Genomic DNA, 22,296 nt, shown 5'->3' with positions numbered 1-22,296 from the left:
GTAACTGGAAGGTTGCCGGTTCGATCCTCAGCCTGTCGTGCTCATGTCGAGGTGTCCCTGAGCAAGACACCGAACCCCTAATTGCTCCTGATGGGTTGTGGTTAGCACCTTGCATAGCAGCTTCCACCATCTGTGTGTGAATGGGTAAATGTGACATATCATCATGTAAAGCGCTTTGGATAAAAGCGCTATATAAATACAACCATTTACCATTTACATAGCATATAAAAGACAGTGGGATCACCTGACTGACACAATGAAAAACAGCACAACTGCTAGGTTAAAATCTGAAGTTGGGTGAGCTGGGCTAAGCACCAAAATGCTTCCAGAAAAGCCAGATCATAACAGATCTGTCTTCATATATCCTTAGTTCATAAATCTGTTTGAGTGACACTATATTTTTAAGTAAGGGATGATAGTTGTCATGTGGATGAGCAGCAGGATTTGAAGCACCTTTTAGAAAGGGGGATAGAGCGATTCTGGCAACCCTGCTGTCAAACCCTCAGTGCCAGTCGCAACTGAAGTTACGCAGTGAAATTAGTGTCTCTGCAGCACGACTTCAAGCTAACCATGGCAGGGAAGAGGGCGTTAGTAATCCTGTCAAAAGGTGCAGAGGAGATGGAGACGGTTATTCCCGTGGACATCATGCGCAGAGCTGGGGTTTGTAGCTGTAGCTGGATGTTAGCAGTTAGCTAGCTGAAGATAGCTCAGACCAACACTACTTAGCCTGCTAGCTTGAGTTTAAATTAGCAACCACTGCAGTCAGCTCACAACATTGTAGTGATTTTAGTGCTTTGTGGTGATGAAAAAAACGTGTTAATGTATGCTAATAATGGTGGAAATCCTACATAAGCAGCGTTTGTTGTGTAGCTAAAGTTAACATGCTAACATTGCTAAACATTATTGTATCAGCGAGAGTTCAGGCAGCTGTCCGGTTTCAAGTCTGCTAACTGTTGAGGCGCTCATAACCTTCACAGTGAACGCAGACTGAGGCCAAGTAAAATGTCAAAGTCCAGCGTCGTTGCCAGACACGGACTTTACAGATGGGATGCCATGTTGTGCGGTCAGGCTAATGCTGCTTTCCCCCCACAAATTTTATCTTCCCAAACTTGTAGATTGCGGTGACGGTTGCAGGCCTGACGGGCACAGAGCCAGTTCAGTGCAGCAGAAACGTCTCCATCTGTCCTGATGCGAGTCTGGAGGAAGCCAGCAAGCAGGTGGAGCTCAGCATCAACTTCTCAACACCCCGATTACATCCATAACTATGTTTCAAAGCTGCAAAGCCCTTTTCAGTGTTTATATTGCAAGGTTTCAGGGATTACTTCAGTGGTGATGAATGTCTCTACTTAACCAAACGCAAATCTGTGGATGGTTTGCATTGGTGTGCCAAAAAATGTCACAGTCCTGCCAATAATGAGACCATGTGTTTGCCAGTAGAGGCAAACTTCTAATTATTGAGCTAAACTTCTAGTGAATGTCTGATAACAACTTTACAATTTGTGGCAGGCATGACTGTTTATGTTTGGCATAAAACTCACAATAATGATGTTATTTGTAGTTCCCTGGCAAATAGTTGTAGGTAACCTTTGGAAATGTGACTCCAGCTTTGATGCAAGGTCGTATTTTCATATGCTGATTAGGTTTCTGGCAAACTTGGATGTGCTGTCAGGGTGCTGCAGCGGTTTGCACTGTTGCCTCACATTGACCCTCCTGTTGTCCTCATTTACGGCACCAAAAAATATAGTTTCCTTGTCTGAAAAAAAATGTAAACATTCAGCAAAAAAATCCCTGAATGAATTTCCAAAACCTTCAGGGAGGAAATTCCAATAATCACTTTCAAGTTTGCCTGAAAATTTTTATTTAAAAAAAAAAATCTCGCAAATTTGGCAAGAAAATTCTTGTAAATATTTTCAAAAAAATGAGTAAAAATCTTCCAAAATTCAAGTCATTAAAATACCCAAAGTGATTGCATATATATTTGCATATGAGTTTTTTTAAAATGAATGTTCTTAAAGAAACATTTTTTTTAACATGTCTGTTGTTTTCCTTCAAAAATTTACCAAAAATGTTGAAAATGTGGACATCAGAAGTTTCACTGTGAAAATAGTTGTTTTTTTTTCCTCCACATTTTCAAACTTTAAAACGGGTCATTTTGACCCTCAGGACAACACGAGGGTTAAAAAAGACTTGGAGTTCTAGTCTTCTACGTGTAGTTCCTCCCACAGTCCGAAGACATGCGCTACAGGTAAAACGGTGATTGTCAATAGAAATTCTAAATGTTTTAATGGATGTGTGTCCTGTGTTCATACCTACGATGTACTGGCCAAGTGTCAGCTGGGATAGAATCCAGCCCTGTGACCCTCTGAAGGACAAAGTGTGTATAGCTAATGAGTGCAGTTTTCCACAAATTTCCCCATAAATCCACCGCTATATTGCTGCAAATCTCACTCGCATATGGAAATTTGACCTTGCTGCGAACTTGCGGCTACATTGCCAGCAGTCAGGTACAACTGCCAGAGACCGGATGTGCTTAAGAGTCAAGCTTTTGTTTGTTGTGGATTGTCTCCTAGGGCCCGTATGATGTGGTGCTTCTGCCAGGAGGAATGCCAGGAGCCCAGAATCTGGCAGAGGTGAGAAATACTCTAACATGTCTCACGTTTTAAACTTTTTTTTAGGGTTCCCATCACAAACATTACCCCAGTGTTTCTTTAAGACCAAAGCGATGTCATGCTAGCGACTCCATGTAAAAATATTCTAGTCTTTCAGTTGGTATGATTGTGGAAATTGCTTGAATTTAAAGTCCTGAAGAACCCTTGTTGTGCTCTGATTGTCCTCAAAACTGTAAGTATGCACTGATGGGATTTTAGGAACAGTTTGGTTGGCATCATGAGCAACAACTCACCAACTGTCATGAGATTTTAGAGGATTCTATCTGCGGACGTCAGGCCTGGCAACACCACACTTTTCCTCTTGGTTCACAGGCACATGCCTTAGATTTTGGGTTTGTGTTCAGAAGGGCTTTCAAATACTTACTCTCCTCTACATCAGCTTTGTCATTTAATGTTATCTCTACTGACTCACATATAGACATGGTTTGCTCTTCTATCCTTTTTTTGAGCCTTTTGTCTGGAAAAGTAACCTTTTTGAATGTGCAACTGGCACCTATTCGCTTCAGTGAAATATCCATTCAATTTGAAAGGGTTTAACTTGTGTAGATGTGTTTTAGCAAGATTTGTGCTCATGCTCCAACATTACTGGAAAGCAGAAAGTACATTTCTAAAAGTAAACTAGTGAGACATTACGCAGAGACTCTCCATGGTTATTAATCTGCACACAGTGTCAGAGGAGGCTGAGATCACAAAGCTGTGTGTGAGCTTAGAATTCATATTCATATTCTAAGAGTAAAAAAGACGTCAGGAAAAAACATCAGTGGGATTGTTGCGCTTGAGTTACTTTCTAGTCTTTTTTCAAAGTAAAAGTTTTCTGCGTTCATCTTGTTTTTATTGAGGGGGACAAATACATTATTCTAAATACTAAGGGGATGTTTCTTCTGTAATCTACACGTACCTGTTCTCAGCTGCTTTTGACTAAATTATTTTAAGTTATGTTAAATCTTATTTTCTGACAGTTACTTTTAACAGTTATTTAACTCTTATTTTATGACGGTAATTTTTAAAATGCCCTTGTTTTCTGACTTCTGTTTTTTATATTTTCACCGTTCTGACCTTTTTTTAAAAACTGATTTTATAAATGTTTTCTTTTGTTTTTCTTTTAATAATTGTGTTGTCATCCTCTGTCTTAATGTCTTTGTAAAGCACTTTGAATCGCCTCGTTGTTGAAATGTTCTATATAAATAAACTTGCCTTGCCTTATGCACAGAGCCTGGGATCCCAGGATAGGAGTCATAGAATGAAGAATTTATACAGATTTTTAACCAGTTTTGTTCATTGGGGTATTATTTATCATACATAATAGAAGTTCTCGGTCAGAAATAATGAGAAAATACATAGATTTCTGTTATACAAGGTGAATGCCTGTACTGTAATTCAGACCGATCATGCTTACTACTGGTCACTGTCGCCTGCCAAATCTGAGCCTAGAAAAGCCCTCCTATAGCGCTAATATATACAACTGGTGAATATGTACAGTGTTTGATACAACCTTTTAATTGTGTGAGTCTCCCAAAGTCATATTTTGCTTCCTATTTAGCTTAAGGATTGATATTTTACACTGTTTTGTGTTACCTTGCTTGTTAATGAATAGATGAGTAACGTTTGCCCCTCAGTGATGAATGCTAGTGTTACAATAGATGTAGTTTCTCATAGCTAGACTTTTCTCCAGAGCTGACACAGTGCTTCAGTGGGTATAACAAGAGGATGTACCGATGGGATTCACTCAGTATAGTGACGGGGGAATTGTTTTGGTGGAACATTGACAGGGAAGCAGGCTCTGTCGCTAAAATTACCAAACGAAGAATATGAGCGTGGCTGCTTTATTGCAGGATCCAAACCTTTGATAAAACCTGAAGTTTTCTTCCTGGAGGTTGATTCCAGTAATGAAGGGAATGTTGAAAACTGTAGCACAGATAGTGGGAGTAAAGGAGAAGGCCGTGTGAAATGCATGACCAGTGGCAGGCCTGTGCTTGTTTACTTTTGTTTCAGTAATTGCAAAAATACATTTTAGTTGTCAGATTTGAGGACACAAGAAAATGATTGACACATTCTCTATCCTTCCATGCTTTAAGGGTATATAAATCTCACAATTTTGTCAGAGTAGAACTTTTTTGATATTATGAAATCCATAGTCAAAGTCATCCGATAGTAGACCATTTTATTTTGACATATAATTACTGTTTTCTGTTTAATAAATCAGTGATAGTTTGAAACGCGCGTTTTAAAACACTGCCAGCTTGTTTGAGTGATTATAGTATCATAGCATATCATACACACTGTGGAGTCACGTGGCCTGCAAATGACTCACTGTGCATCTGGTTTCCATGCTCTTTTTCAGTCTCCTGCTGTGAAGGAGGTGCTGAAGGATCAAGACGGCAGAAAAGGCCTGATTGCAGCCATCTGTGCAGGTAGAATTTGTGAAAACAAAACAGTCATAATAATAACGGACAGAGCTCTAACAGTGACGTCTCACCATTAAGCATGTCTTGACCGTAAGGTTTGACCATTCTGTTGTTGCTTTGAATTAAATACTGTAAATTACACAGCATGCACTGCAGTTTAGTTGATGCATAAAATAGCAACTGAAGAATAAATGGTGCTCTTACTAATTTCCGAAATCATATGAAACAGGTCTGGTAATTTACTAATAGAAATGAATGACCCATGTGTTTTCCTACCATGTGACCCATAATTATTTCTACAGAAACAACACTACAGACATGATGTTCTTTTTATTATTATTTTTTATGTAGCTAAATGCTGTGCCAGTCGACTTGAAGATCCACATGGCAGTAGACTCAGGACATTTTGTGATATTTTGCTAACCAGATCTACCCTGAAAAGAGTTTAGCACACACCTTAACTGCATTTTAAAAAATGTACACCGTTAATAAACGACAGGTTTCATTAATTTGTGGCCATTCATAAACCCCCCTGGCATTTGAAGGGAAAGGGTAAAGGTTTGATTAATAAGTGTCTCCGAGTTAACCCACAAGCAGTGACATTTTATTTGACAGGTTCGGTATACGGAGAAAGGACACAGCAAGGACAGTTTGAATAGGGACAGGAGACTCAATGCGGCAAAGTGGATTGAAGGGTGTCCTAGAAATGACTGAAATCCTCACAGGAATATACAGTTTAATGAACCTGCCAGCAAGAGGGCCGGCTGCAAGACTTATTATGCTGCCGTAACATGAAAGTTATTATCTTGACACATGAAAAGGGTTATTTGACAAAAAACTCGACTGAAAACCAGAGCAGTAGCGAGTGCAAAAAATAAATTAAAAAGGCAAGTTTTCTGTCGTATACTTGCAGTTTTGAGCTTATAAGTCTTGGATGCATTTAAGATCGTGTCCACACAATATACATACATCATTATCAGGATTTATCAGATGATAAAAGATGGTTATCATCACCCTTTTCTCTGCACCTGCCTCTTTGTCTGACTGTGGTTCCCAGAAGGTCTCCCTCTCCCCCAGACTGGCGTCCTTTGGGTGGGGACTTGCTGTAACAGGAGTAGCTCGGCTTTAACTGGCAGTCTGCAGTTCTGCCAGGGGAAAGTGTAATCTTTAGCCTGCACGGGAAGGCTGCCAAGGAGCATAATCAATAACTTTCTATTTATTAACAGTTTTTGGATGAGCTCACTGCAGTGCTAGGACATTACAAAAGTTAATGCAGCAGCAGTCAATGTCTTCAGCCTCTCCTTTTTTCCTCCCTTTTCAATGCGGTGCAGAGCCTTTGGAGAGAGGCTGAAACTATATACTGCATGCCTGTATTCTTAGAAACAATGTTACATTTGAGGACACTTTTAGAACATGGTGTTATCAGCAAATATTTTGCACATTTGTCATAATTTTTTTTTTAATTGACTGAATCCCATTATGCAAAAAGCAGAGTTTTGTGTGTTATTTTCTATGGTTTTGATTCGAGGATACAATGTTTTTGCCTTATTTTACCCTCGACTACCTTCTTTAAAGATGAAAACGAGGACTGACACAGGCAACTGAATTTGTTCTTAAGTGTCACTGTATAACAGGAAGCTGTTAAATGAACCTTAAACAGCTTTGCCTTTCTGCAGGTCCTATTGCTCTTCTGGCGAATGGCATCGGCTACGGCAGCACAGTCACTACACATCCTGGCGTGAAGGAGAAGATGATGGCTGGAGGTACAGAAAAAAAGCACCTCATGTGTAGCTAGGGTTTTTTAATATTTACTGCTGTAGCACAGAACATAAGAAACTGCAGTTATGTGTAAAGGACAGCAGATGGTGCTGCACTTGCTCCTTTGTTGCATATAAAGAATCATGTCACTCTGCAGTAGAGAAGCACACCACTCAGAGGTGAAAGAAAATGCAGGAATTTGACAGAACATACTAGAACTGGGTCAGCTGGAATCCTGATAGGTTATCTATGTGTGCACATTTTCAGCACTCTGTGATGTCTGACATGCATTCAGCTTTGTGGCTTTAAGCTCTTGTGTTGCCTCATGTTATCCTTATGGTGTTGCACTTTGTCTTTTTTTAGACCACTATAAATATTCAGAGGCTCGAGTACAGAAGGATGGACATTACATCACCAGCCGTGGGCCAGGAACCAGTTTCGAGTTTGCCCTGACGATTGTAGAGGAACTTATGGGGGCTGAGGTTGCAGCTCAAGTTAAGGCTCCTCTTATTATGAAAGAGTGACTGTGGTTGTGTCCACTGACAGTTCTGCAAGCAGCACTGCCCGCTGTACAAGTCTGGCATTACTGAGACAGCTAATCCAATGTAGCTGGCACCAAGAGTCAAAGTCACCAGTGACAAATCATCCTTTCCCGGGGGACGCAAGTCTGTTTCTGTTCTGACAGGTTATTGCCTTCCTTCGTCTCTTAGTAGCCAATGAAAGGCACCTTGTGTTGTGTGAACACTGGAATACAATATGAGTAATCACTGCACATGCTCCCCGGATAAGATTCATTGTAGTTTGTTGCCCAAATTGCTTCATTATTTTCACAGCTTGCATTGTGTCACTTGTCATTAAAACATGAGTGTGACGAATCTCTGTCTTAATGTACGGTGTATTTATACTGGAGGTCATACTGACTTGTTTTCACATGCCTGCAGTGGTTGTTGACACCTAAATATAGGCTGCATAATGTAACATATTGTGGGCGCTACTTAGAACGCGGGAAGCACAATCCGAATTGATTGGCAGTTGGGCTGACTAATCAGAAGCCTCATCCGGGCTGCAGTTTGCTCCTAGCTGGCCAATGGCAGCTCGGCCGCAGCCAGAGGGACGGGGCTTAGACGCAGCGCGTGGTAGTTGTGTCAGAGCAACAAAATCAGAGGGTCTTCACAGAGGGATAAAGGAAGAGGAGGATTTCGCCAAAGGTAAGAGCATTTAGCCTGTCTGTGCTGACTTTTAGGTGTTTTCTGGATTTTTCTGACTTTTATAAGCTATATAATGTTATTCTGAAGTGGGCTTATTTCGCTATTTAATGTTACAGACCAGTTTACGCAACGTTAATCACGGCAACCAGCCACTAACGGTGTCGAAATTATCATTACACTGGGACGTTAATATGCGCGACAGCAGCCCGGACAAGTGTTACATCATTAGGAGAGTGGGTGTCCGCGGCTGGGAATCGTTTGGTTTAGCCGTGACTCGCTCGCTAAGTGAGCGGAGTGATGAGCCTCAAGTTCCGCTGAAATCCGTGTGGCATAATGGATTGACATCAGCGTCTCGAATCGGCCGGGCAGAGTAGCGTTAGCCCCGGGTAACGTTCACGACACGCTCACAGACCGGAGACGCGGTCGGACGAACGAGCGAAACCGGAGGAACGTCGTATCTCGGCGCTGAGAGATCGTTGTGCAGATGTGACCCGACATGGAGACGTCAGCTCCAGAAGCTCTCCTTCCCTCAGCAGCCGCAGTCAGACTGTGCTGCATACGCTGACTGTAACTAACACAGTGCGGCAGAGGCCAGGTTAGGTCCACCGTCAGTCCAACACAGCACAACACAGCAGTGGCAACGAGGAAACTACTAACATCATCATCTCAACATCTCCTCTCATCTAAATGGGCTTTACTGCTCATATACGGATGGTCCAACTGTGATTGTTAGAATGATTTGTCGTCATAGATTTGTCTGTACCTGAAGCAGCATTTTGCATCATGAGTTCTCTCCACCAAACCCCCACTGACAAGAGGCCTGTCAAGATTCTGCTCTCATGCTCTCTTCTGCTCTCATGCTCTCTTCTGCTCTTCAACCAGGAAGAATCAGAGGTGCCATCTTCACTACTTTCACTCTGCAGAGGCAGGAAATACAGCACAAGTTCTCTTCTGTGCATGCAGTGAGGAGAGAAACTCAGGTGGATTTTCCTTCCACCACTGTACAACTGAAAAACAAGAGCTCCAAAAAAAAAAAAAAAAGACTGAGGCTCTGGTCCAATTACCATGCATCATGTGAGATTTGTTTCCAGTTAAAATCACATCATATCAAAATCCAAATCATCAAACTCATGAGTGTGCACCTATGTTTGTCAATTACCTCTGAGTGCACTCTGTTTGCCCTGTGACAGTCTCCAGGTTTTTTTAGACAGGTCTGTCATGGCATCGTGTGATTGAGCTGATCTGTTTTATGTCAGAATATAGAAGGAATCTTTGCCACTCCCTGGAAGACAAACGTGACTGCTAAGATATAATGTCTTAATGACAACCGTATAGCAGTCTCATTAATGCTGGGTTTTTTCAGTTGGATATTTCTGGAACGTTAACATTTTGCGCTGTTGCACATAACATGTTAGAATTATTCTGCTTGAGCAGCTGTACAGTAAAGAGCTTGAGGCTTGACTCCCTATTTCTGGATGGGGCAGAGCAGGGTGGGGTGGGGGGAGGGCGAGGCTGAAGTCGCTGTGACTGAGTCATTGGTTTAGCTAATGATGCAATTAGAGTGCTGCACTTTGCATCTCCTGATTAGATCCCCTGCTTGCATTGGCCTGCAGACAATGAAAGGCTGAATTCGCTTGCTTGAGTTGTTTTTTTTATGATGCATTTCACAAGGTAATAGACAATTTTCAAGCAATTGAGGTGTCATCGGGCATCTGGATTTTTTTTTTCTGTCATCAGCAGCAAATGGATAGACTTGGCTCTGGCACTTAACCTAATGTGGAATCTAATTCGTTCTTGGCAACCGTACAATTTGGAGCCATAATAGGTCAGAGATTTGTACGCTTAACTTTGAGATAAAACAGACATTTTATGTTAATATCTGCTTTGTGCTATAAACAGTTTACATTTGTGGCAATGTACCCACAATTAAATTAAAGAGTATTAGATTACATGCTTTAAATGGATCAGTATGATGGTTTTTAGCCACGATTTTTGCCCCAGTTACTTACTCTGGGGATTTTTGTTTGCCACTGACATGGTTTGCAAAACTTACTCTGCTGGTATCCGCAAATGTAGAGTACAGACTTAACTTGTGTTACGTTATTTTTAGAGGAGACCATGACTTGGTAATTGCACAGATAGTGAAGGATTTCTATCTAGAACATTTCCAGTAGCAAAGGTTAATGAGAATCTCTGATCAGTCCAGAGTTACACTGCTCACTCTAATTCAGGGGTGTCAAACTCAGGAGGTCCACTATCCTGCATGTTTTAGATGTTTCCCTCTTCCAACACACCTGATTCAAATGATCAGCTTATCATCAAGCTCAGCAGAAGCCTGATAACGAGCTGATCATTTGAATCAGGTGTACTGGAAGAGGGAAACATCTAAAACATGCAGGATAGTGGACCTCCAGGAACGGAGTTTGACACCCTTGCTCTAATTAGTGTTTCCATAAACAAATAAGGTTTCACAGCTATGTGGGTACAAGAATACAAGCTTTGAATTATTGAAAGTCCATTTTGTATATTGCTGATGGGTGTAACTTACCAGACAGACAGTTACATTAGTCACTGCTTTCTACATTTTATTATCCTTCGGTCAGGTAGAGTTAGCAGAAGTAACCAGGTTGACATTATGTACTAAAGAGGATCCTGAACCAAAACAGGAAGGTTTTTTTTTTAATCTTACTCAGGTTATTTGCTGTATGAAATGATGGAATATGTTAGTCTACTGTGTATTAGTAAAGATGAGCAAACAACCAGACAAATCCTGATGCTGTGCTGTCTCACGATGACCTTCTGGTTGTGCATCAACTCTTTGCTGTTGCTAAGGTTCCTATATTCCTGGAATAATTGGTATAAGCACATCCTTCAGTCTTTGTCTTATCAAGGAAGCCACATCTACTGAGGATCAACTTGTGCAGTTTTTGAAGCTGATATTGGTATATGCTGCTGTCATATTCTGTTGATTGTCTATTACAGTCACATTCATGCAGTTACCTGCAGGGCCTAGAACCGTAACATGTGCATGCATCGTCACCCCCTCGTGTTGTCAGTCTCAGACATCTGTCATACTGCTGGGCCAGGCGCTGACCAAGGATTGCGTGGCTTTCTCTGTTGTACACGAGGACTAAAATCTATACTCTCTAAACTGGATAAGGGGTGGTGTGATACCTTCATAAACCACTACTACAACTCTCTAAATTGAGATGTGGGTGTCTCGATTCAACCATTTCTGTAACTCTGAAACAAACCACATGGACTAAATTAAGATCCATGGAGGTAGTTTTATTCGTAGACAAGTCTTTGCTCTGGGGGTGTTGCTTTAAAATTTAACATTTGTGGTGGGACAGGTTGCGCTAAACAAAGCTGCAAATAAAAACAAATTGTTTAGCTGATAGTGAGTAGTTGGCAGTCAGGAATAAGGATATCATTAGAAGCCACACTTTGGTACCAAATCCATGTCAAAATTGATGGTTGTTTGTTTTTGGCACTTGATTTTTTTTTTTTTTTTTAGCTGCTGAGGTTACTATTGATACCATATATGCTGGAGATGCAGGATAATAACATGTGGGACTGAGGCGACCGCACACAAACCCAACATATTTTAGATATTTTACATTTCAGCTTGATGATGATCGAGACAACCGGAAGCCAGGATGAAAACAGTGTCACAGGGAATTTCAAATGGAAGGAGGAAACACCTCCTAGACAGGCATCTCGATCAACACACAGAATTCATACTGTGTGTGTCAGTTTGTTCCTTAATATCAGCACTATTTTTTCAAAACATTTATATCCTGAAATGTTGCTGTTTTGCAACTGCTAGCATCTGTTGCAGCAATACTTGCTATGCATATGATGTCTTATATTTAGGGTACTGTAGTTCATAGTGTGAGCCGGGTGTTGCTCATGTTTGCACGCTGCCATGGTTACCATCAGTCTGTCAGAATATAACGCTAAATGTGTATGTCTGTGTGCTTTATGTGTTAAACAGTTATTTCTTCTAATGTGAACACTATGAAAAAACTCTTCTGGAAGGACTACTTGACAGTGTGTGCCATTATGCCCGTTTTTAAGCTATTTTTGACCCTGCCTTCCATTGTTGGCATTTGGAGCAACTATATGCATTTGATTTGTGACATTGCACATTTGAAGAACTGCTTGAGAGCGACCATTAACCGGCCTTAATTCCTCAGAGCCTGTAATTTTGTTTCCTTAATGCCTGTCACTTTCTCTGTTCTCTGTGTGGTAATCCCAGCGAGACCAGGCAGAGACTGTAGTACTAAAAGCCTAATGGCCTTCTCCTCGGCAATACCCAAAGGACCCCAGAGACAACTCAATGTGGGCCTGAAAGAATAACCAACTGCTTGTTAACTGTTCTGATAAGTGTTACGTGTAGAGTGATAGGAATTTGTAATTTTTGATGATCTTGATATCGGTAGAGATAAGATGAAGAAGTCCTTTTTGAACTTTAAAACCTTCTTTAGTTTTGTTTTGACCTAAATGAAATCACCTTGTGTACTGAAAATCCTGCGACTTTGAGAGTAATTGTGACCCAGCCTAGCATAGAAAAACAACAGAAGCAACAGGCACTATCAGTCTAGCTGCCAAATAGTCTGCAACAGCTTCTAAAATGACCAGTCTAAAAATAAAAATAAAAACAAGGAAACAACCACAGCAATGTGACGGTTGAATGGATGTAAAAGAAAGAGATGGACGGGATTTAAACCGGCTCTCTGCGTCCACTACATGACAAAATTCAGTTTTAATGTGCACACACTTGGAAGTATGGCCCACTTGAGAAATGTCTTTCCTTGTGTAGAAAGGTTCATTATTAACTTGCTTGCTTGACTCTTTTCTTTCACATATGCCATTAATGTGGATAACAATAACTGAGCTGCAGGCAAGCACAGAGGGTCACGCTTAATAACGTATCTGAAATGGATCGTGCTTTCCATAGCTGATGGGGATCAATTAAAAAAATCTGTTCACCTGCCCCAGTAACTGTTCTGCGGATTATCTTGGACCATTTTGGTCAAAGTTGATCGTATTTCTGTACTAATTAACTGCGAACAGACACAGTTGACAGCTGATATTTTTGTGCAAAGACATTTTCTTTTGCTTGCAGACCTTTTCTTGCTATGGTAGCAGAAAGGTGTGGACTCACATTAATGTCCTGAGTGTTTCTTAAACTGCCCAGCTGGTCACAAGGAGACCACACATTCAAGCACCTGGCGTGATCACAGGGGTATCGCCATTTCTGATGCGGCTGCTTGGCGAAGCTCCAGAGGATCACATGTAGGCTACATGCAGACTGCACTAGATGTACGTAGCACGGAGTCATCCCTCACGTCATTCAGTGTGAACATGGGACGATTCTAGGTAGGAAATGTTAGAAAACCCACAGATCATGTGTATTATTTCCTGTGCTTGCAGATGATGCAAAATCAGTCATCCACCATTGCTTTAAAGGGCAAAAATAGATGCTTGAGGTGCGTTATTGTTTGAGGGTTATTATTTGGGTGCAGGTGAAAATCTGCTCTGTGGGCCCGTTCGACTGTCTGGCAGACACCCCGTCATGCTCGGTGTCATGATCGGAGAGGAACGATCGGTGGAAACATGGTCTGGCTGGAAGCAGAAGTTGGAGATGCCGTGACTGGGCTTGAGTTCAGAGAGAAAGGCCAGGGACAGTGGTGCGCAACAGTGAAGCTGTAGCTGTCCCCTCCGGCTCTGGGCAACACAAACACATACACATACAGGGTGAGGCAAATTCATTTACTGAAATCTACAGGAAGATGGTTTGAGCATCACACCGACAACAAACATAACAGAGGTAGAAGACTAATCCGACTACTTCATATTTCTTGGGCGTACAAGCATTTTGAATTTCAGTTGCCATAAGCTAGCCTTGAGAGTGCAATACGTGTCATTTCTTCCCATCATCATGTCTGTATTTTTCTTCATTTGGCCAAAAAAGAAGCAATGATCATTTCCAGCACCGTGTACCACACTATACATATTTCATGATGCTGTTTTCTTGTCTGGGTCCCTTTTTTCCAAGTTTAGATGGGCTATGTTTATAATTTCATGGAAAATACAATCTGTTCCATACCCTGAAGTTCTCTTTCCTGATACTGATGCCATGCTGCTAAATATTTTCTTGGCACAGGTTAGCCTCTTGGGACTTGGCTGTATTCCACTCACAAGGTGTCATCTGTGAACCCAAGTACCTGATGCCCGGAGCATTTTTTGCTGACAACGTCAATGCCAGGATTTCCAAAACATTTTCAGTGTTCTTTCCCTCCTCCTGACCCTCTTGCTTTTCTGATTCGTGCGCTCACTCATTCTATTTTTTAAGAGTCGTCAGGTAGTCCGTTTCATAAATGTTGTTTAAACATCAATAACATTAAGTTACGCTTGCATCCTTGCCTTTTCAAAGCCGTGGTTTTAAAGCCCATTGATCTGTGCTAGCATTACTTGCAAATACTGTCAGCAAAGTGTGGCCAGTTTCTCAGAACTGCAGTCCTGTTCATTGCCTTTCAAATTTCAAACTATATATAGGGGAGCAAAATAGGCTGCTCGATGCATATGAGGGGGCATTGGGTTTGATGTACAGTCGTGTACATTAGAACACGTTATTGATTCTTGCAGAGCAGTAATCCTCTCACTTGACCCCTCCCTGTATGAAGGTGAGAGTGCACAAGACTCTACAGCGTACAGACAGTAGCATACAAGGTGGCATTTGATATTGATTGCGGGTTAGATACCATTCTGCTAATGTTTTTTTTTTTTTTACCTTCTGGCGTAATAAGACGGAATTTATGAGTGTTTGCAACATCTTGTAACCCCCTCAGTTTTCTGAGAAGTTTCAACTTGCCGTGCAGCCAATTAAAGTTGAGCCAGTTTTCAGTGGAAACCATGCGAGACGGGAGTAACTTGTCATTGAATTTAAATTTTACACTCATGCTTCCTGTCCTCTGGCCCACCCTCTTTCAGCATTTACAGCTCACTCTGATTCACTGAATGCATGCTTACTCAAATGCTGACAGTGCATGGGGAGATATGTGTGTCTGCGTGTGAGTGTAGGGGAAAGAGGGAGGGGCATTTCCTTTAACGCATCTGCTCTGCTCAGTGAGCTCACACATTTATTCTGTCTCTTCTCTCCGTCTCTTTCTTTTTTTTTCCTCAGCCCCTGATCCCCCGTCCCTGTTCTGTCTGTCTTGTGTCACTTTTTTCTGTCTCCTGTTCTCATGTCAGACATACATGCCCATCTTCACTCAGACACATAATCTTGGTCACACAGGATCTCACATTCACCAGTCTTCTATCATTCCTCCTCCTTCTCCTCTGTCTGTTTCTACTGCTCAGTCTCTTGGATTTTTGGCTGCTGCTCCTCCATCAAAGCTACTGTGCTCTGCATTTACTCCCTGGTTCTGCTCACTGCGTCAGGAATCGGCAACAGACTGAGGTGGGTGTTTTAAGAACATCATCGCTAGGTCTCAGGCTACATGTCTTTGGTATCTCTTCCTCTCTCTCTCTCTCTCCCTCTCTCCCCTCGCTCTCTCTTCCTCTCTCTTGCCGCTCTCCTCTCACTTTGTTCTGTCAGTGAGAGTCGAGATGATCGTGCCTGTCTGTTCCTGAGGGGAGCAAGTGCCATACTGTCTGTATGCAGTAGCATTTAACATTGTGCACACTATGCTAGCGAGGTAGCATATCTACCCCTCCAGATCTGTGAGTGTCTCAGAGCTGTCAATAGGGCTGATAGTGCTGCTACTGCTGCATTGGAAACCGTCCTTGCATACCTTATGATACTGGCATGTATTTTGCTCTGTCTTTCTCTCTCTCCTCTGTCCCTACCCCATTACTCTCCTTTTGTCTGAATGTCTGTCATGTTTTATGCATGCTCTGTCCTTTTGAATTCTTGCCAAAGATGTGGCCATGCTCTAAGATTTATAAAGAACTACCTTAAAATAGTCAAGCGAAAGACATGGGCGCAGGCTCGCACTAAAATGCACATACACACACACACACATGCGCATACACACAGGAGGGTTGATTCCTTTTCACCTTACCTGCCCTGCTGCTGCTGCTGCAGTTCCATCTGTTGCAGTTGCCACAGCAAGCGCCACCCCGAAGCGAGGCTTTAACTGTTCTCGCAATGTTGTGATGCGTATTGCTGAGAGGTTGTGACAGTCATCTGTGCCTGACCGAATGTGTTACCGTGTCATTTGTGTGTGTTTGTGTGTAGGTGTTCATGCTGAGGCTGATTGTTGTGGGCCAGTATCTCTGCATGCCTGTTTGTGCTTGTGCATTTTTTTTTGTGTGTGTCCGTTCGTTCATGTGTTTGTGCGTGCTTGCCTGCCCATGGGCTCTGGTCCAAGAAGAAAGCACAGGAGAGGCAGGCTGCAGGGGTTCAGTTTGGTGCAGTAAGCTGTTGAATGCTCTGTAACGAGCAGGAAAAAAACCCCACCGATTCATGTGCTGGTGTGTCCTTTCACTGCCTGCTACGCCTGTATTGCAGAAAAGCATGACTTTTCCTGAAATGTCTGCAGTCTGTGTCCTTGAGTTGCAGAATGCTCAAAGAGAGCTTGCTGTCTATAAGTTGTATTTTCAGCATATATTCTTTGGATGAGACGGATGAGACAGGTGGTGGTGTGACACTGCAGAAGAAGAAGAAGGTTTGTTGTTATTCTGTTTTTCGGGAAAGTCGCTGACAGGAGTGTAGCAATACTAATGATACTTCAAACAAACCGAATTGAAATAAATGCTGCATGAAATTCAGTAACAAAAGAAGTGTTTGATTAATCTGTGATTTCCAGAAGTGCTTTGATAAGATGTCATGCCTAATACTTGTTATTCTAGAAACAAAGGTATCATTGCTTCTCTGATCACGCTGTGATTATGCAGGATCCTCGACCTGCTGATTTCAAAGTGAGCTGTTTTGAGCTGTCACTGTATAGAAAAACAAGTTACAACAGAAAAGCACAGATCATTTATTCCCTATAAGGTTTTAATGTGTTAGGCAAACACCTGTCCTTAGCATTCATAGTAGCAGCAGAGTTACATCTTAGTACTGATGTAGGTTATAGCATTAATGAGGAGAGCAGGATATTGTTAAACAGAACTCAGTTTTTAGCTAAAGCTGAGCCCATAATACACAACATTTTACCATCCCCTTTCATTCTGAGTGATATTTTGTCTTTGATTTCTGCCATATTGGGAAACTTTTCTGGCACAGCTGTCATTAAAAATGGCTCCATTGTGTCGACAGCTGACTCTTAAACGACAGTGTTTTGGTTTATTTTCTAAACATGTAAAGTACACAAGATATAATTTGTAAAAAAGATAGCTTTAGAGTTGTATGGAAGCTTGGCCACTATGACTACACCTACTAAGCAGTGAAAGCAGCACAAAAGCAGAATTTGTATGCATCTCAAAAAATGAATTTCATTATGCATCCAGCGTGTAGACCGCAATGCTGGTTAAAGTGCATTTGTACTCCATTTGAAGGAGGACTGACAAGCATTACTGAAAGGCGTCAGCTGTGCCAAACGAGGACTGATGAGAAGTGTGTAAGATCTGGAGTCACCGGATGAAGGGCTGACAGCGGCCAATGGCAGAACTGTGACATTTCACTCAGCCTTATCACTAATGTAGGTCCTGACCCTCTACAGTTTTCTCAGCATGGTCTGCTGGATGGTCTGGTGGGGGTGTTTTGTAGAGTGAGCTCAGTAATCATTTTGTAGTTGAGATTTAGAGGCCTGCCTAGCATCATTAGCCCTGTTTTGGATATCCCATGGGGCGTTACACTCACACAGATACACATGCGTGGACACACAAACACATAGGAACTGTAAATTTATCACAACTTTACTTTGCCCCCTGTTTTTTAAACCACATGTTTGTAATCTAGTTGTAGAAAAAAAGAGAGGATTCTGGTTATGTTAGTTGTGTTAAGAACTGGACTGCTGTCACAGTTTAACAGTGAATAAATCCACTGAAGTAAAAAAAAACCTGTTTTCATTACTTTGACATTGGGATGGACAGAGGAAGGACCGTCTTTATGTGGACCCGGGAGACCAGACGAACAGATCCGACTATTCGGGCCGTCTCCGCCGCCGCTGCTGCGCCGCCGCACGAACCACACGAACGGATCCGAATATTCGGCCCGTCTCCTCCGCCGCCGCCACCGCCACCTCCACGACGACGCCCCTCCCCCCCCCCCTTTCCCGGTCGGGGGGGGGGGGGGGGGGGTTACGGGGCGGGTTACGGGGCGGAACGAATATCCGGATATTTGTCTTTAATAGGGCCCGAATATTCGGAGGCCAGAAACCACTATTCGGGCCAGCCCTAGTTTCCATATGTGTACATCAACATAAGGCAGGATAGGGAGGGAAACGCCACAAAGAAAGATTTGATTGCAAGAGATGTGACTGTGAAGATTTCTCTCCCACTTCCTACAGGATCCAAAGCTGGTCACCGTGGTTCTGGTGGACATTTGGTTATTTGTAGATCTAATGGCAAGTGGGAGTGTGAGCCAGTCACACAGCCAAAAATGTGGCTGAATACACATTCTGGGTGTCCCCGTCTGAAGATGCACACTGTGGCATTCTCTGGAGATCTGGCCTACTCAGGCGTCCCCCTGAGAGAAACGACTTTCCCACCGTTCTAGCACTTGAATTGGTTTCTTGGGTCCCACATCTGGTCTGGTACTGCTGTAACATTGACATTGTCTCAGTACCAGGTCCTAAGTGGTAGGAAAACCTGCTTGTTGATCCTACACATATACTAATGGTTTAAGCTTATTGCTTTGACTGAATCATTTTATATATATGGCATTATAACACAGGAAATCTGCTCAGACCTAAGAATTATTTGTTATGCATTTCCTTTTAATTTTTTCCAGTTTGACAGCTCTGCCTCCAGCTTGGACTACGTTGTCATTAACAGCCTTGCTCTTTCTGTCTCAGATAAGACAGAAAGGTGTAGCTACGTTCTAGATGTGGTTCCTCAACCTAATGTGATTATAGAAGAAGACAAACCGCAGGCTTGTGAGCTTTTATTTCCATGAGATGTAACCTTCAAGAGAACACTGAGCAGCTGAAGTTGAAGTTTGCTTTTCAAAATGCCATTTTCTTGCTACGTATTCCTTCATGGTCACAGTCTTGGGCCTAAACAGCTGCTGATTTAAATTGCATCTCCCAAAAGGTCGTCTTCAGATGCTTTCAGTGGCGAGTGACGTTAGATTCTTGAACCATTAATGGTCAGTGTGAACTATTCTTTAGCATGCCCTTGCTCTGTGGCAGGTATTGTGTGTCTATTGTGTGTCCTTGAAATGTAATAAATCACTGTAATGGAGAAAATTACACCAGAATAATTCCACACAATGCTGGCTAATGTGTCGCTTGGCTAATAAAGAGCTTAACTTACAGCCTTAAGTGTGATTAAAATGGTTGTTGGTGGTGAAAGTGCTGCTGCTCAGTGTTCTCAGTACAATTGCACAAATGGACAAAAGAATATATTTGTGGATGACAGTTGGCCAATTGATTGGTTAGCAAAGTAATAATCATGCGTAGGACTGGGCACTAATTCGGTTACTATAATTAAAAAAAATATGCTTATTTCCTCATTCATTTTCTCAGCTAGGCCTGGACTCTTGCCACCCTGTCAGTGCTCACAGACTGCTGGTGGAGACTGGTGGTTGCCCTTGCTTCATATTTTAAAAACACATGTGGTCTTGCGCTTTCAACCACCTCCAGCAAATATGCAATGTATTACAACTGATATCATGTATTTCATAGTTTTTTTTATCAATGCAGCCAGCCAAGCTTTTTTGATTGGATACATGCAACACAAAATAGTGCCTCTGCTTTTTCCTCTTAGGTTTTGTCTCGTAAAACTTTTATTGATGTCTTCTGATTGTTGAGGAGGCTTGTTTGTCCTGTAAAGCAGTAAAATACTTCACATGCAAGCAAGAAAGTGTAACCTGCTGTCTGCATGGTGCTTTCTTCTTGGCACTGACCACAAACATCACGGACTGATGGACCTGAATAGAACAGCAAACATTTTCACACATCGAGGCTACTTTTAGGTCATGCTGTTCGGTGTTGTTGACAGTGGGACTTTTTCCCCTCTCGATGTTTCTCTGATGATCCCTGATCTTAGACAGATTTAGCATGTTCACCATTGGTTATGGTACCATGTTCCTTTCTGCAAGGATTTAAGTAATGTGTGTGTGCGCCAGACGTGATTTGTGAGTGTTGGAGCGATTGACAAAGACACAGCCACATTAATCACGATAGACTGCAGAACTGTGTAGACAGTCCATGTGAATTACAGCAACAGTATTGCAGGTGTGAATAATGACTTAGCGCTGACTGCGGTGGCGGATGCGTGTGTGTGACTTATGAGCCATCGTGCCGTTTGTGATGGCTGAGTTATTGGGGTCATGTCTATATTTGCTGCAAATACTTAAGACTGATGTGAAGACAGTGGTCTAAACCATGAGCACTTTTTGATTTTGTTGTTTTGCTGATTCTTGACTGCTACATTTGCAAACCTCCAGCACTATGTTGCATTCTTGCTACTATACAGATCACTGCTTTGCACCCACATTGTGCTGTTTTTTAAGGGCAACATGATGGCCTGCTGGCGAGCTAACTTTGTTGTTAGTTAAACGTGATGTGCAAAAATGAGTGCAGAGTCTTTGGGAAACTAGGAGACGTGTTAAGAGAGCAGATGCCTTAAATGATGTCACTGCCCGTTCCTTTTTTCTGTACGCGTCCCTCAGCCAGACCTTCTGCTCCAGGGTCCTCCAGTTGGCCACAGCACATGTGGGTTGGACCAGCCGCTGACTTAAAAAGTATATGGCCTATCTACATTAGTTAGCCTCAAAACAGACGAGGTATATAGTTCAGGAAAATGGGTTGAGTAGAATCCAAGGCGTTTGAATTCTGCTCACGCATGACAAGGATGACAAGGATGACAAGGAAGAGTGGGCACAAATCTTCTATAAATAGATCAGGCACATTTTAAGTTTCATTATTGATAAAAACAAATATTGAAAATGCATAAATGAAAACCTATCTCTCTGTTAGAGGTTTGTCAGTCCTTGTTTGTCTGTGCTGTAATGAGAGCAGGGGACGGGTTGACCTGGCACAGAGATTTCAGACAAAGGGGAGAGGGTGAAAATAGATTAATGGAAAGGGAAATGGAGAGAAAAAAAGCACAAGGAAAGAAGACAAACCTGCCAATAGGCATATCTCTCTTTGTTAGTATGTATTCAATGCACTCAAAACATACTAACAAAGCCTGTCAGAACAAGGTGGATTATGTGCTTTCTTTTCATTTCAGTATCTAGGTGATAGTTTATTTTTAACCATTTGTTTAAAATAATACTGTGACAAAATTTTGGAAGGTTATTTGAATTTTGATGACCTATAGATAAAAAAATACAGGATTTAGGTAAATAAGAACTTGAGCACAATGAAATAAGGAGTCTTTGAATGCGATGCAGAGTTTCTTAGTGGGCTTTACATCGAAAATATCCAGTTTTTATCCAGATCTGACATGAAACACTGTGACTGTATATGCTGAGGGGCTTGCCTGCCTATCTGGATGACTGTTGGCTGGAGCAGCCGCTTTGATTCTTCAACCTCTATGTTGCCCCGGTGTCTTAAAGTTTTTGGATCATTCTCTGACCTGATTTGATGACGAGATGCTTATGTAAACACCGTTCCGTTCAAACTGTCCATCCTGCTTGACTTTGTACTATTTTAGAGCATCTGCTGTATTTACTGCTTTATATTTAAACATTTCTCTGCCTTTAGTCTGCTCTTCAGCAAGTGGAATGTAGCTGGATTGAAATCAGACAGATTGACTTGGCCGGTTGAGGATATTCCACCTCGTCACCTGGTAGAGCTCTTGTTCTGCCGAATGAACAAAATCTCGTCAATCAAATTTTGATCTATTTGGCTGAATCTAAGCATGAAATTCTCCACTATGCCTCTGTTTGTCATGTTGCTTCCATCTGCGGTGAAATCATCAATATGCTAGTGTGCCAGATCCATGGGCAGCCAAACATGACCAAACCAGAAGAGAACCACCACCATGTTTGATGGATGAGGTGGTAATTTGGATCATGAGCTGTTCCTTTCATTCTCCAAGCTTTATTCTTTCTACCCTATTAATAGAGTTTTTTGTTTTTGTTTGTGCGTTTCTTTCTTTTTTTTAGATTTTGTGACCTGAAGCCTG

General features: G+C 42.0%; 2 protein-coding genes across 5 annotated transcripts in view; both read left to right on the top strand.

Annotated features, from left to right (window-relative positions):
* Nucleotides 1–292: 292 nt before the first annotated feature.
* park7 (parkinson protein 7) lies at nt 293–7,707 on the top strand. Its single transcript, XM_022214053.2, has 6 exons — nt 293–660; nt 1,116–1,217; nt 2,571–2,630; nt 5,011–5,080; nt 6,751–6,837; nt 7,196–7,707. Exons 1-6 carry the CDS (start codon nt 571–573, stop codon nt 7,354–7,356), a joined length of 570 nt encoding a protein of 189 aa, XP_022069745.1. The 5' UTR covers nt 293–570; the 3' UTR covers nt 7,357–7,707.
* A 196-nt stretch (nt 7,708–7,903) lies between these two features.
* kcnab2a (potassium voltage-gated channel subfamily A regulatory beta subunit 2a) overlaps nt 7,904–22,296 on the top strand; it is a 92,266-nt gene continuing 77,873 nt past the window's right edge. The window contains exons 1-2 of one of the 4 annotated variants that reach the window (XM_051947780.1): nt 7,931–8,040; nt 15,233–15,511. The gene's annotated coding sequence lies outside the window, so the exon portion shown is untranslated. Of the gene's footprint in view, nt 8,041–15,232; nt 15,512–16,616; nt 16,722–22,296 lie in introns of those variants that run through there. The other 3 variants (XM_051947782.1, XM_051947781.1, XM_051947783.1) reach the window with 3 other exon arrangements.

The sequence above is a fragment of the Acanthochromis polyacanthus genome, chromosome 5 (assembly GCF_021347895.1).
Source record: "Acanthochromis polyacanthus isolate Apoly-LR-REF ecotype Palm Island chromosome 5, KAUST_Apoly_ChrSc, whole genome shotgun sequence".
NCBI classification, from domain to species: domain Eukaryota; kingdom Metazoa; phylum Chordata; class Actinopteri; family Pomacentridae; genus Acanthochromis; species Acanthochromis polyacanthus.
Note: the sequence above shows the minus strand (reverse complement) of the source record. Positions and strands in the feature narration are given on the sequence as shown.